This window comes from Ischnura elegans, chromosome 12 (genome assembly GCF_921293095.1).
Source record: "Ischnura elegans chromosome 12, ioIscEleg1.1, whole genome shotgun sequence".
NCBI lineage: Eukaryota > Metazoa > Arthropoda > Insecta > Odonata > Coenagrionidae > Ischnura > Ischnura elegans.
The window spans coordinates 16,651,511-16,667,681 of NC_060257.1; the positions used below are offsets into that span (position 1 = coordinate 16,651,511).

General features: G+C 37.4%; 1 protein-coding gene across 4 annotated transcripts in view; it reads right to left on the reverse strand.

The window, feature by feature from the left end:
* Positions 1–16,171, reverse strand: part of LOC124169743 — a 53,035-nt gene that overhangs the window by 25,550 nt on the left and 11,314 nt on the right. Inside the window, exons 8-11 of one of the 4 annotated variants that reach the window (XR_006867224.1) lie at positions 14,047–14,209; positions 5,671–5,722; positions 5,427–5,588; positions 3,071–3,424 (exon numbers count right to left, since the gene is read on the reverse strand). Coding sequence is in view for 2 of the 4 variants with exons in the window: in XM_046548439.1 (XP_046404395.1) it covers positions 14,054–14,209 (156 nt within the window). In the remaining 2 variants the exon portion in view is untranslated. Of the gene's footprint in view, positions 1–2,257; positions 2,831–3,070; positions 5,589–5,670; positions 5,723–14,046; positions 14,210–16,171 lie in introns of those variants that run through there. The other 3 variants (XR_006867223.1, XM_046548438.1, XM_046548439.1) reach the window with 3 other exon arrangements.

A 16,171-nucleotide genomic window follows, 5' to 3' on the forward strand; every position in this document is an offset into this window, starting at 1 on the left:
AATCAGTTGCTGCTAGACTTGAAGGTGCTGATGGATGTTTTTGCTTTGAGGAATATTGTACGAGTATAAATCAAAAGAAGACCAAAGTAATGCAGTTGTGTGAAGCTTTGAGAGCAAGGAATTTTAACATTTTAGTAGACGGCCACAAACTGGAACAGGTTAAAAAATTTCTCATATCGAATAGTACTTTAGAAAAAATTGGGTACATAAGTACAGACATAAGGAAGAGAAACTTGCTCATAATCTATTGCCAAGAATCAAGTTGAAATCAGAACTAAAAAAATCCTTATTTCAGGCCAAAAAAAATTGGCTGAACTTATAAAAAAAAACCCAACAACTGAGAAATTCCATGAATGTAGTGTTTGATGTGGAGAGTAGCATGCAAAAATTCCTGGAGTGTTGCTTATTGGCTACATTTTTAATCACTGAAGCTTTGAGCGAACGAAAATTGTGGGTGGGACAAAATATATGCCGTGGGGCCATAGAATTTTGTATATTATTCAAAAATATGATTTAAAATGGATTCTGGGGCATGCATGGTATGGAAATGTGTGATGTAATGTCTTGTCTTTGGGTTAACTTTTCTGAGAAATCAAAAGTGGTACTCCTAGACTCAAACACGATCATAGGAAATAAAGGGCACCAATCAAAGAGCAACCAAAGAAACTGAGAAAAAAAGTAAAAATTCCACGGTAGCAGCATCGAGGCATATTTTTCGTGGCATACCAACCAAATATTAATGTCCATGGTCTCTACTGTGTGAATAAGGTGGTTTCCTATTATTTTTTTAATGCCTAAATCGAAAGATTATTACTCCTGAAGTACGTATTTCACGCATTTAGATTTTTAAATGAGGATATCTATTTTTCGCGATTAAATGAAAAGTGAAAATTTTCAAGCGCTCGAAAACGCGACAGCTAAGTATGAATGCTGGGAAAACTCCGTGTGACATCGTTCTGGTTCCTGCTGCAGCAAGAGAGGTGACCTTGGGGCGAGGCTTTGAGCATTGGTACGATGCAGGATGCTAGCAGGTAGCAGAGTACCCTGCTAGCTGGTAGTGCTTGGCTTAAATAAGGATTATTAATACCTTATCAAACGAAGAAAACTTTCCGACCTTAGCCAGTTTTAATAAGTGATTATTAAGACATGTTTCCCTGAGCTCTGCGCCTCATGCATGCAATGGTAATCTCAGACGATGTATAACTCCTATCTTCTCGTATAGAAACTAGGTCCCTGTGACGTCACGTGGAGTGGCATCGCATGGGCGCCAATCTGGCCCTTTTCAAATGAGGATAAAAATGGACCATTGCCATTCGTCTAAACCGGTATTTCTAAAACCAAATAATTTGTATATCATGAATACACTAATGGTGGGTAACGAATTGCAATCAATGCCTTTCGTTTTCTTTGATGAAGGAAACTACCCTATTGGTCACAATGATCAAAAATGAGTGCCAAGAACTAGGACATGCAAAACTAAGGTTAATTATTGAGCACGCAACCTAGTACTAAGTGGGAGATCCAACATCTCATTTTCAGCATACTCTGTGTCGATAGTATGAAATTGGTTATTTTTCAGTGTGTGCAGCACAGCCTCTGGTTCTGTCAATCTTAGGGTTGGAATGAATAAAGACTCATCAAACAACTGAATGGAGAGGAAGAAATTTGGCAGAGATTTTGCACACACAATCATCAGCTCAGGGAACGTGATAAATAAACAACTGAAGATCCCAACATCTGATAAACAGCCTTAAAGCAGGGCTGCAAGCAAGAGTAGAGATGGGACCCAGACCTACTGTCGGTGTCAAAATGATGTGCTGCTGTATTTTACAAATTTATATCTGGACTTCAGTGAATGATTTAAAAATGAATAATACGTCATTTTAAAGGAAATTTTATTGTTAATTCTGTTTAATTTTTCGTTTTATGAAAAATTCAAAAATGTAGACACGTAAGTGCAATAAATGACTCCGTGCACCATAAAATTAGCCGTTTTGTCAACTTCGTGAACTTTGTAACTCAACCAAGGGAAAACAACTACATCTACAACATCCGCCTTCCACAATGAGTTTCAAACATTAATGTAGATTAATAAAATGGCTTTTGCGTCTTTTTAGAATGCATATTTTGTTGTAAAATAATGAAAATGTTTAAACACTATCTAGTCCTACAGTTTACCCCGAAAGAAAAATAAAATTGATAGAAACACTTCTTAATTTATTTGAAAATTTACTATGATCCATAATCTATAAAAATATTGATATTTGTGAATGCCAATAACTTCTACTAATGTCATGTTGCCAAACGGGGCCGCGCTGGGCCAGTGCCGGTTACCGGGAAGCAAAGTTTTGCGTGCACAACGCAGAATTTGTTCGCTGCGGCATATTTTTTTAATGCCTATATAACAGACTTTTCCACACACTACACCAACCTCATTCACCATTGAACCCTTATCCACTTCCTATTTATTAGTGGTAATGGTCACTGACCATTTCTATCCCTCTCCCTTTCCCCGGTCAGCCCCCAACTTTACAGCGCAGCAATACCTCTTTCCTCCTTCACATTCATTTCCCTTATTTATTCTGGTGATGTCCTCAATTCAACTTCGCACTGTTGTGAAGACATCACTTCGGCTTTAAAAAGGGCCTCTTGGAAGCTGAAATAGCGCTATTCACACCTCTTTCGTCTTAATATACATCTTGACCCTCTCTTCTTGAGCTTCTCCTCCTGGCATTTTCAGCCTGTCTCTCTCTCGGTGTACGTATGTGTGAGAGAGAGTGTCTTGCCGGTTGAAAGGAAATGTTTAGTCCCTGCGATCTTTATTCCATCCCTGCAAACCAATACAGTATATATCAGTGTAAAACAGACAATATGCCATAGCTTTTGGAGGAATTTATCATACAAGTAATTACCTGGCTCCCATAAACAATGACCTATATCGGCCCAGACATTGGCTCACCTTATAATCACTTACATATTCCTTACTTATTCACTTACATAAGATTCCAGCTCTGAGTTTATTAAAAACTTAAAGAAATGATGGATTTACTCGTACAGAATACTCAAGAAGTATTACAAAAATTTTTATTCAATAAACAGATCAGACAAAAACCAAAACACATAATGACAATTTTACATTTTTAATTACTACTCTAGGTTACATTAAGTTTCATTGAAAAAATACATGTTAAATTTGAATCACAGACTAATTAAAAGAGAGAAATAGATTCATGCTTTAGTTAACAAATATGTGTTTCTAAGGCTATAGTACTCTCCTTTGGTGAGATTTCAGTCCAATCTCAGAAAATTAGGCATTTTTGATGATTTCAATTCTTTCATTTTGCTTAATCGGAGGTTACATTAACTAAATTCTGATGGGTTTCATTGATAACAATGAATTTTACCATTATCATTATATCTACAACTGAAATGAGAAAAGTAAGATCAATCAATTTGAGCAATTAATTCCTCACTGATAAATTTTGCAGAGACTCATTTTTTTAGGACATACATTTTGGCCCTTGTAAAATCAGTACAGGAACGATTGTTTTTTCGGTACTATGATTGTAATGTAATGTAAGAACTTTAAGAGCCACCTGCATTACTTCGACGAAATAGTGAGACTTTGTGTGCAATCATGCAGTATTAGCAACACTTCGGAATTTTCAACAAAGTACTGAAAAATGATTTATTTTAATGCTTCTCTGTTTCTCTTTAGTAATTTGTTCATCAATTATACCACGGCATAAAAAGAAAAAAAAGGGCAGACATACACGAATGGAAATATACACTCATATCTACTTCAAATTTAAATCATGAGTTGACTTAATTTCACCCTGACCCAGCATTCACAGCAGATTCTGTCCTATGAGTATGACTTTCAACTGATGGTTCTTTCAGGATTTCCCGATGGCGGCCATTTAATCACCAGATTAACCCTCATACAACACTGCTATATAATGAAAATTTCTGCCTTCATAAAAAAATGGGGTTAGAGAAATAAAGATAAAAAATATTTTTGCACACACCTTTTCAACACTTATCCCCGAGGTCCTTGACCTTTAGAGCCACTTGAGTGTGCAAAATAATCTTCTACAAATTATGAAAATGGTAATTCTCAAAACGAATTATCATACAACATGTTCACATATTTCTCACACCTATTATTACAGGGGATGTGATTACGAGTGGTACAGTATCCTGGCAAACAATTTTCAGTAAGTTCTGCTGGGTTTTCAATTATAAGTCAATACTGTCGACACTCTCAATATTTCATGGTCAACCATTGCATCATTATCAGGACTAACCAACCTAACCCTAATCATATAGGCTTATGTAGCCATTGAGGCAATGCCTATTGATGCAACACATCCTGTCTCGGTATGAAACCACAGAGAACTTTCTGAACAAAGACAAATCTCCCACAAAAAAAAAAACAAACATGTATGAATACAGCCCAATAACAATTGAGGAACCTAAGCCACAATTTGAATGAAGATTTGACAATCTTATGTCTACCTGACCTTTCACATTTTAACACCAATAAATGGAAATATTGGTGTGGATATTATTGATTCAATTCCATCTCATCCCATCATAAAACAATATAAAAAGGTATTTCTAAGAATAAAAATTTTAAAAGTGAAACAAGAAAGTTAGGAGTGAATAATCAGAGGAAAAATAAAAAAACAACATCCTCATACTTATGAGAATGAATAACTAATTGAATAATTATTTCATTGGCCCAATGACTAACAACAAAACAAAAATAAGATTCATAGTTTTCTCCACACCAGAATTTTTATTCATGCTTTTGAAATTCTTGTTTGTACCAAATAACCCACACTTTTTGAACAGCATTTAAATAAACCTGTTGCCACAAATTAAAGGTGACTATATTTTTGAAAAAAATACTAATGTGGGTATAATGCAGTTATTACTAAAATTAATCTCATACGAAATATTTATTAATTTTTTTAAACAAAGCTGCATCATACAAAATGAAAATGTATTGCTAAAAATGTTTAATCGATAATAAAATTTTAATTTCGATCATAAATGTATAGTATGCTCATTGACACAAAAACATTCAACAGTAAGCCATGGGTACTTAAATGTTTTGTTATCTGAAACAAAATTATGAAGTCATTCATCATAGAATTTCACAATAACTGCGATCCATTTTAAATAGGTATCAAATGAGAAAATCTACCTAGAGAAGTTCAGATGAGATAAACACCTCATCCAGATGAAAGTCAATTGCTTGTGACAATGTCACAATCAAAATTAAACTTGACAAAAGTAGAAGAGAGATTATAATAAATTATTCATTTGGTTTTATCACTGGTATGAATTAAAAAAGCAAATCGAACAAAGAAGTTCATATGAAAGCACTTTTTACAAAACATATATCTTCAGTAAAGTACCTCACTCAGATCTCTTAAAGCACCAAGCAAGACTCAGTGCTATTTAAGGTCCACAAGCTACTTCAATTTCAAATTATCAGCACCAAAGAAATCATGAAATATTTAATGCTAACAAGTAGCCTCCAGCAATTATACATGGAAACTTGAATCTTCAGAAGTGTTCTAAAAATAGAAACAAAGCAATTACTTATATATTCTCACCAATCTTTTATCATATAAGTCATCAAATGCAATAATTCCTTACCAATAAAATAAATAATACTGAGTTTCTGGCATCAGTGTCCTCTTCAAGGGACCTGAAAAAAGGAATAGAAGCACATAAAAATGCACAATAGTTTCCATCATTCATGCATAGATTGATTCCAGCCAAGAATCCTTATTCTCTTCTACTTCTGAACGCTACAAACAAAAGAGGGCTCCAACAAAAACGATGGCTCTTTAAGACACATACACAAAGTTTGTTGATACTAACAAGGAGACATCGCTAAAGTGATGTTGGGGATCTGCATGCGGATGTTATTAACTGAAACTATATAGGTAAGGTAGAAAAAGTGTCACGGCTTTCTTCCACATAGGCCCAGGTTCGAGAGATATTCGCTTGTAAAGATTTCGCGCAGCATGACATCCCTTGAGTAATCGCTACCTCTTAACTTACAGCCGTGTTTTTCTCTCTTCTAATTTTTGAAATCACTGTAACATTTAATCCCCATTCGTTTTATATAGTTACTTCGCGATTTTTTAAATTTAATATCAATTTATGGATTTTAAACGAAACTCCAAATTGTGCCTTACCAAGGCGATTACTCAAGGGATGTCATGTTGCGCGAAGTCTTTACAAGCGAATATCTCTCGAACCCAGGCCTATGTGGAAGAAAGCCGCAGCACTTTTTCTACCCTACCTATATAGTTTCAGAAAATAACATCCGTATCCAGATCCCGAACATCACTTTGGCGACGTCTCCTTGTAAGAAGTCTCAGATGGTATGGTAGATTTGGGGTTGGTTGGTGGATGCTTCACTACAATTAGAAAAATGCAGCTATTAAGATACTACATATTTTCCAGAACATGTTTGTGGGAAGATGTCTTTGGGTTTCTCATCATTTGCTAATATCAGTTGACACTAAAATTTCAAGGGGTATCAGAAAAGAGGGCATAGAAATTAGGCTGGTGGCAAAAACATTCAACAGGGAAAGGATTCTAGTTAACACGTTGCGTACGGATGGCGAGAATTCTCGTAATTTTTTTCCCGAACGTTCCAGACGGATGACGAAGATTCTCGTCATTTAGGTGCGTCAACCTAAACAATTATAAAGCATTCAATACGTATTCGTTTGTACGTTTTCAGTTGTTGTTCATAATTCATAATGAATTGATGCATCATAACATTTGATTGGGTAAAGTTATATTCTTAACATTAGCTTTTTAACCATGTTTAAACCAAAGGCATTACGCCCTAATAGGCACATATTTCCAAATTGGCGTTCCTAGGAATTTAAATACAGAAGAATCCTGATTTACAAAACTTAAAACACTAAATGCAGAAAAACACTAAATGAGTACCTGCCATTTTTTTTCAGGTTTTAGGGTCTGTAATGATTGGAATGGCTTTTTATGAATAAAAAATATTATTTATAAGTAACTAAAAGGTGCTGAATGCAGCAAAAAATTCTTTAATGAAATGTTCTCCGCCCTATGAAGGTTGGATAATACTTTTCAGGAATCAGCTAAAAAAATGGGTAGTAAAAATAAGTAATGAGAGGATGACAATTGTTTTAATGAAATATTTTAAGAAAATTCTAATAAACATCAACTTAAAAGCATTCCCACACAGATTATTATTATGGACATTAGTGATTCCATTTTTATGCATATTTCAGTGGTCTCGATGAAATTTAGAATTTTTTCTGTAAAAGTGACATGTTGGTGACTATAGCATTTCTAATATGTATAATAAGAAAAGGTGTAAGTAGGTACTCGAAAAATCATGAGGAATGAGTGAAATAAAGGGACAGCAGAAGATTGCTAATCCCGAATTCTCAACTACCGAATATCTAGTAAAAGGGAGGTTTCCTGGAATTTTGCCAACTTAACGTTTTCTGTTGCCTCGGCGAAACAAGGGATTTATGAGCCTTTAAAAAGCCTCCTATGCACACATTTTGGATTTTGAGGTCATCCAAAAAAGTAGAATCTTATTTTAGCAAGCGTACAAGTCGATGGTGATTCAACTCGATGATAACACCAGATTCGTTGTCATATATCCGCGGCCTTACGCAGGTCGAATGGAGCCGGGAGAAGTTCTTACGCGGCGCGCTGATCACCTTGACTCCGACTCGCCTTGTTTCTCGGCAGCTTTTAATAAAATTTGGTTGGACCTTGAATAACGATTAGCTAAACTCTGTTAAGTGAAAAGGTTTAATCTTCAACAGAACTGGATTTCATCCGAAAAATTGTCAGTGCCTCTGGAGTTTGGCAATTTCGTCAGGGCTATGATGTCGAAGTCAACCACCAAGGGATACCTGCCGGATTTTCGTATTTTTCCACGCTCATCTATTCTACCGTGAGTATGCGGTGATTTTTTTCCAGCATGAGCGATTTATTTAGAGTCATGGACCGTGATAGTTCGTCAAAACTCCGATTTTCATTCACTTTTGACATTAATTAGCACCAGATAAATATTTTTGAATCGACAGCGATACCAACCAGCCGCATGTCGATAAATTGGCTCCGGGATATCTAAATTACGATGTAAAATAATGTTGTTCCGTTGGGAAAGAATTCTCTCACTCACGGTCATGACAGGGGAAACACTTCCTCTGTTCTTTCGCTGCTCCTCCGTGGAAACAGACCTTGGAATGGATTATAGAAAGAATCTTCTAGTGAACTGAGCAATTGATATTGGGCCTCCTCTTTTGAAAAGGGAAAGTAGCAGACTGGAAAAATATTGGACTAATAATAGACTGCCCGTAAGGAGTAGAGTTGAAAGGGGCATAAGCCATCAATTGAAAACATAACGAGAAAACCATTATTGTAGCGGCCCTTGGAGGATAACTCGTGTCATCAGTCGTCACGTATCATCGAAGTCAAGTTCAAGAAGTGAAGGATAAGGTAGTTCGAGGATATTAAGGAATGACTTTGCTCCATTAGATCGGATCTGATACAAAAAGTGCCTGGTGTTTGGATCAGAAGGGGAGCGAAACGTTACGAGAAGACAAATCACCCAACTTGCGAGTTGAAGGTCGCAGCGCTGCACTCGCGGAAGAAAGCAGTTGAAGAAGCGTTCCCCGGTAGATTCTATCGACTCTTGGTTAACTTTCATGAGACTGTTCTTGTTGATGAGCATAAATTCGAAGATTTGGATGAACCGTCATGAAAAAACGTTTAATCGGGCAAAAAAATCTTGAGCGGGACAAATTTTTACGACCATAAATGCGGAAAAACGCAAAATGCGGAAACACTAAATACGGATAATTTATACATTGTCCTAATAGGGAATGAATCGGGACCCAAAAAAATAAACGCTAAATGCGGAAAAACGTTAAATGCGAAGATGTTGAATCCGGATCCGACTGTACCCCGGTATGCAACGTGTTAAGCAGTGAGTGGAAAAGCATTGTTAACCACAAAATACAAAAACTCCAACAATGTAGTTTCCTTCATCAAGGAAAACGAAAGGCATTGATTGCGATTCGTTACCCACCATTAGTATACATATTCATTATATAGAAATTAGGTATTTGGTTTTAGAAATCCCAGTTTAGACGAATGTCAATGGCAATTTTAACTTCATTTGAAAAAGGCCAGACTGGCGGCCATGCGATGCCACTCCACATCACATCACAGGGGCCCAGTTGCAATAAGAGCAGTCAGGAGTTTTACATCGTCTGAGATTACTATGCATGCATAAGGCACAGAGCTCAGGGAAACACCTCTTAACACGTTCAGGGCGGCATGACCCACCAGTGGGTCATGGCTGGCCTATCCCCGTGGGCGACATGACCTACCGGTGGGTCATGCGTTTCTAAGCTCTATGGGCGGCATGACTCACCGGTGGTCACGTTTCCCATGCGAATTAAAGGAGCTTCTGCCCACGTACGCCCATGAGGACGGACTTATTACGTTCTTCATCGCCCATGAAGGTGTTTTTAGGAAACTGTTAACTGATGCCAAACCGAACTTTTTGCCTAGAGAAAGGTAGCAAGTAAAATGACGGGCAATGATGTAAAGATTCAGTATTTGATGTTTTATTTGCATTTTTTGCGTGAAATATTTTCAATTTTAGTTTAACTAATCGTAAAGATATTCAAATGAACTCGATCATCGGTAATCAACTTCCATAATTTTATGATATACGTAATCCTTGAATTGCGGGTTGCCTATCCGTCGATTACAGGGGTTTAAAAAATTCTAGTTGTGTTGCGTAAGAATTTCTCAATCATATCAATTCCCAGTGGTGCCGACTCCATGGGGCCTGAGGGGGCCCGAGCCCCCTCAAAGATTCGTTTGGGGGGGTGGAGCCCCCTCAATGTTTCAAGAAAATAATTAAGTTATATTATGCTTTGTGAAATCACAAAAATATATTGGTAATTTTTATTTCCCATGTTTGACAATAGTTACCTTTTAAAATAAATTCAACAATGTGTTAAAACAAATAATTATAAGGTTAAGCAGGTTAACTGAATCAGGTGGTGAGAATCATGATAGTGTTACGGTGCTGCGACACACTTTGAATTTAACCTCTTCCCGGGGCAAGACCCCCGATATGGGCCCCCCCAATATTTTCTATAAGTCGGCGCCCCTGTCAATTCCGCAGGCAGTTTTATGAAGTTTATGTTTATGTTTTCAGTAATAAAAGAAAATAAAGAATATTGCAGTCATATTGAAGGTAGACGAGAGCTACATATAGTTGATTCGTTATTGAGCCATTATTTTCTCTGACACGGCAATCTCTAGACGTAAATTTTATGTTTTGCATCGCCTATCAAAAGTATATCTAAATATGAATTAAGTTGGTTTGGCTTAATTTACATTTAATGACAAAGATAGGTTAACTAAAGTATTCCTACTATTTACGTGGCGTTATGCATCGCTAGAAATGCTTTTTTCGTTTTCAATAAGACTGTAAGATGGCCCTACAAGAAGGACGATTACCTTCCTTGTTTACACGTTGAAATACTACTACACTCACCGTTTCAATTATATGGCTTTCAGATATTGAAGATGTTCCACTTCTCTAGATATTTAGAGGGTAGCACACACCGGAAAAATTATTTAGATCGAAAACAAAAATGGAGAAAACATTTCAAAGCTATTATAAATGTCATTTTCAGTTTGGATATCCTAATTGAATCAATGGAAACAATTTTCTAAATGGGGAATACAAATGAGCACATCGAAAACTTGCCGAATCTCAAATATAATTTCAAACTATTTTCAATATAATCACTTATTTACATTATTTTCAATATATTCACTTATTTTCTTTGACAATGTCAATGGTGAATTTTGTTGAAACAATCCAAGCACATTTTAAAGTGTCCATCCCATTCCTCACAAAATGTGTTCACTTTTTTTGCCCTCTTGCTTGCCTCTTTCGTTCCCTTTTCTTTATGTATTCTATCGTAACAATTGAGGCATCTCTTCCTACTTATCCTTGCAGTACCTTCATATTTACTTAGGTTGTGCGAGGACTTCCTCTTCTTCGAAGCTGGAACACCTCCCCCAGCCACATCGCTAAAGACAACATCTTCTTTCAATAATCCATCAATAACTTTCTCTCGAAAATTCAGCATTTCCATTTTTTTATTTTGGCCATAATTATTATATAAAACCCATGAATTCACCATGCATGTCCCAAGAAGCAGTTCTAATGCCAGTTTCTTATACCACTGGAGAGATCGTCTGATGCAACTATAATAAGCAGACATTTGGTCGGAAATGTCTACCCCCTTTTTCGCGCTATTGTAGACTATGATGGCTTTTGGTTTCATTATTTCCCCTCGCTTAGATTTCGACGTGGTTGGTTGCAAAATCTCACCAAGGTCGGGATTAAAAGATATCATCATAAGTGGTCTTTTGTCCTGCCATTTCATCATTCTATAACCTTTTCCATTTTGCCTTGCAATAATTTCCCCCCTTTTCAACTTTTTTGACGAACCTCTGGTGGATTACCTTTCCGATTCCCCTGCATTGTGCCACAAACATAGGTCTCCCTACCCAAAAGGTCTTCAGCTGGGCCCACACTTGTATAAAAATTATCAATGTACAATGTCCACCCAGCATCAAAAAGTCCCTCCATCAGTTGCAGTACCACTTTGTGTCCATGTCCAACCTTCTCCCTCGTGTATGGTACTTCACTTTTCCCAGAGTACACTTGCAAATTATGCGTGAATGAGTCAGGGCTACACAGTTTGTAGCATTTTATTCCATATTTATGAGCCTTTCCAGGCAGATACTGCCTAAAATGTAATCGACCTCTCCAAGGTACCATCTGTACCATTGGTGCAGTCTCCCCATTCATCGGAGCTTGATAATGCGACATGCTCTTCCTCTTCAGGTGAATCTTCTCCAATTTCGTCCTCTGAATATGAAGATTCACTGTCTTCTTCGAAATGGGATGGAATGTATGAATTATCGGAGTCAGAACTAAATTGAGATGCATCTGTGTCAGCCATCTCCTCTAATTTTTCTTAGCCACTAATAACACAAAAATCACTGCTCCACAAAAAGACAAGCAAATTAGACTTGTATATCTAGTGGCACTCATTTATTAGCCAAGACTGAAAGTTCTTCTCTCAAAGCAAGGAAAAATTTTTCACCATTGTACATGTAAGGCCCTCCGCTCGGCTCGACTAATTTGAAACAAGACGTGTGGATTGCATTGTTGTGACAAGGCCACTGTCAGGGGATTAGCCTCCTAAGGGTTACTTGCCACACCCAATTGTGGGTAAGCTTACCATAATAACTGCACCCACGAGTGGGTCTTCCTGTAATAAAACTGTAAGCAAAGCTTCACCTATGCCAATAATAATTTGGTTTCTTATCCACAGACTATGGAAATAATAGATTCAAAGGTTCTGCCCCAACCACCACCCCTCTCCTAGGAGGCGTGAGGTTGGGTGCGGAACATCCTCAGCCCTAGCCTTTTCTAAGCACCGGACAAGTGCGGTTAGGCCTGTCTTGAGTCTCTACGAAATCCCATGGAACGTCCACCCCAAAAGGCGAGAGAAGGGGAAAGCCATTGTTTCGTATAGGGCGCTACGGACTGAGCGGTCAGTCGCCAGCGTCACAAAGGTAGAGGTTTTCCCGGTTCTTTTGGGGATAATCATTTTCGCGACTTCCTGAAAGCATAGAACCTCTAACAATGACAGTAGGAACGTGATGTATGATTTCCTCCTGCTGCATTTTGTTCCCAAAGCAATAAAACCGAAGCAAGGCATCACAGCGAAATAAAAAGAGTGTAATGAAGGCTCAGAAGATAAATTCGAAACAGTTGCAAAAAACTATGAAATATCGAATTTTTTCTGATACTTTCATCGTTTTCATACCTAAAAGCACGACTCGTTTGTTCATTTTGAAGGCATTTATGTGACAGTAAATAAATATCGAAGAAAATAATTCGTATAATACGTTGTTGCATATGCAAAAGGGGATTAATTAATAGCTAAATATTTCATTCTGGGATTATAATAAGATTAAGTGTATAAATTATTTCATTGTTTCCATTTTGTACATTTTGAAGGTATTTTAGGTGACAATAAATAAATACAGAAAAAAATAAAACGTGTAATGCGTGGTTGCATATGCAAAAGGGGATTAATTAATTACTAAATATCGGTGCATAGGTTTTCCAAAATTTATTGCTATTCATCATTTTCAACTATACCAAAGAAGTGTGCATTAATTTTAACATGATTGGATCGATTTAATTTCTATGAAAATTGACGCCCATGGGGAAGAAACGGCAAATTTCACGATAGCCGCGAACGTGTTAATAATCACCTATTAAAACTGCCTATGGTCGGAAAGTTTCCTCTGTTTGATAGGGTATTAATAATCCTTATTTAAGCCAAGCTCTACCTGCTAGCATGGTACTCTGCTACCTGCTAGCACCCTGCATTACAGCGGCGCTAATAGCCTCGCACCAAGGTGGCCTCACATAGCAGCAGCTGGAACCAGAATGACGTCACACGGGCTATCCCCAAATTTTTTCATTCCATTTTTAAATTAAAAATTGAATAAAAAATTTGGGCTTGAGCCTCCTGGGAGTGAAAATGGGAATTGCTGTGAGAGCGAATGCGTTAACATGTCCCTTGCCACGGATTTTCAGACAAACTGACCCATTGTATGCAAGTGTTTTTCTTTTCCCATTCACTTTAATACTTGGATCCTTTCCATTTTAGTTTTTGTGTGCATTCAACTATGCGCGCCGTGTAGGTCAAGTCATATACAAGGCACCAAAGTAGCTGTGACCAACAGCAAACTACGAGAGGCCAAAAAAAGTGACTCATTCTTTGGTCGTAATGACCAAATCAGTGTGAAGATGGAGTACATGTTTCAGTCATTGTGACCGAAGCAGCAGAAAACGTGCTAAAAAGAGGGAAACACCAATAGATTACTCACCATCACATTAGTTTTTGTCTTCTTTGTCAGATGTAGGAAGACCTCTGCTCAGAGGAACTAGCACATCATGCATTGCATACCTCCAGGTCCATGCTCTAGCTACGTCTTCAAATGTTTTCCTGTCCTGGTTGTAGAGCTCACCAACACGGGGCTCCATACAAATCTATGAGGGAGAAATGCATATGTGAGCACTACCTCACTTAGTCCACAAACAGTTATAGCTTACATTGATGAGGGTGGTACAGTGATATAGCATTACATTATACAACATTACTCTTCAACCTCAAACCTCCTGAGCCACACAGAAATTTACTCTGTCCAAATTATTGTAGGCAATAACAGTCTAATTTTAAGATTTTACATTTCCATAACTGTGGGCTTTTTCTTTCAAAAGCATTCTGCTCACCAAACTTTCAAAAAATTCCCTTAAAATGCCCTGCAGAGAGCAAGTGAAGATCTCACCCCTCTTTCCTCTACCTGCCAACCAAAATGGTTTCATCAGTGACAGAGTTCAAAAGCACTTCCTTCTTCAACTTCACATTAAAATTTCTGAACACCTAGCCATTGGTGACCCATTTGCAGATTCCTAGAAATATGTAGCAGTTCCAAATCCAAGCGTATTACCTTTCGCACGCATTGTGCTTACCAAAGCTGGAAAAAATTACCTATTAATGTCCTACGAAGCCACTATTATCCTCGGTTTGCTTATTCTCTGTAGTGGCTTAAGTACATAAAAGTTATCAAAAAATATATTGGGGTATTATGCTCCGTGCTGAACATTCCTTTCTTTCTCCAAACTTGCTACACCCCCAATGGCCGGGAGACCCATCAATGCCAGAAGATACCTACTGAGTTCAGTGCAGACCTTTCTCCTACTGTCTTTTCCCTTCTGACTCGTGCACAAGAAGACAAACTCCAACACCTATATCTTCCCCTCAGATACCCATCTAGATTTTGTAGGTAAGCATGGTTGTAAATGGGTTTTGTGACTCCACCAGCAGGCATACATCTAACAAAGTTATGTTACTTACTTACTGTTAGTTATTAAAATTTAAAATGTGCTTAGCTGTAAAAAAATTTGCAAAACGAGGTACATATGTACATTCAGAAATCTATGGCAAACGAGAGGGTGGCAGAACACTTAAAAAAGATGCTTTAAATTAATGTTTAACTATCAGAATTTTAAAAAAGGATGCTTGAATTAAAAAAAACCATTCATACAAAATAAGAGGAGAATGATTTTGGCAACTATACGTTTCCAAAAGGAGGAGAAGGAAACAAAAGAATTTTGTTTGGCTTGAAAGATGTGCCACGTGTGTGGAGGGAGAAAGAATCAAATGACAAAATTTAATGTTATAATTGCAAAAATTATATTTGAATGAATAACTCGACAAATGTTTGCATTCACTGCACAAATAAACCCTTCTGGAAAGATTTTAATTCAATGGAGCAAAAGTTGCATCATGAGAAATTACCAGTCGACAGAATGCACAAACTTGTACCCACACACAAAATTTAGTATTCTTGTAAATGAAATTTTGCATTTAAAATGATAATTTCTGCACCTATGTATTTTATCTAGCCATAATTAAATTTCATCAGTGAGACACCAGAGATAAAGGTTTAAAGGTGCAATTATTCAATTTAGAACAAGTAATGTGTAAGCATCTTACACCTAGTACCAAGACTCTCAGCACAATGGCCATGGTGCAGTGGCGTAACTATAGGGGGGGGATGAGGGGATAGTTCCCCCCCCCCCCCCCCAAAGCCGGTGAGAAATAGAAAAATATTTAAAACCATTGTCTAGTTTTGGCATAGTCGCCGGCCTCGGTGGCAGCAGGGTAAAGTCCTCGCCTGGCAAACAAGAGGTCACGGGTTTGTGCTAAAAATTATTGAGAAGCCCCGATGTAAAGGCCAACATGAGCCGTTTTCGGTGGTATGAAAATAAATAAATATAATAACTGCATCTGGTGAAAGTTAAATTTTAAGTGCCAAAATGATGTGAAATGTATTTCCAGACATGTCATTTTTCAAAAATTATCACAGACGGGGAGGGGGGGGGGTGTCAACCCATATGACCCACCATCCCCCCACAAAGCAAATGCCTAGTTACACCACTGGCCAT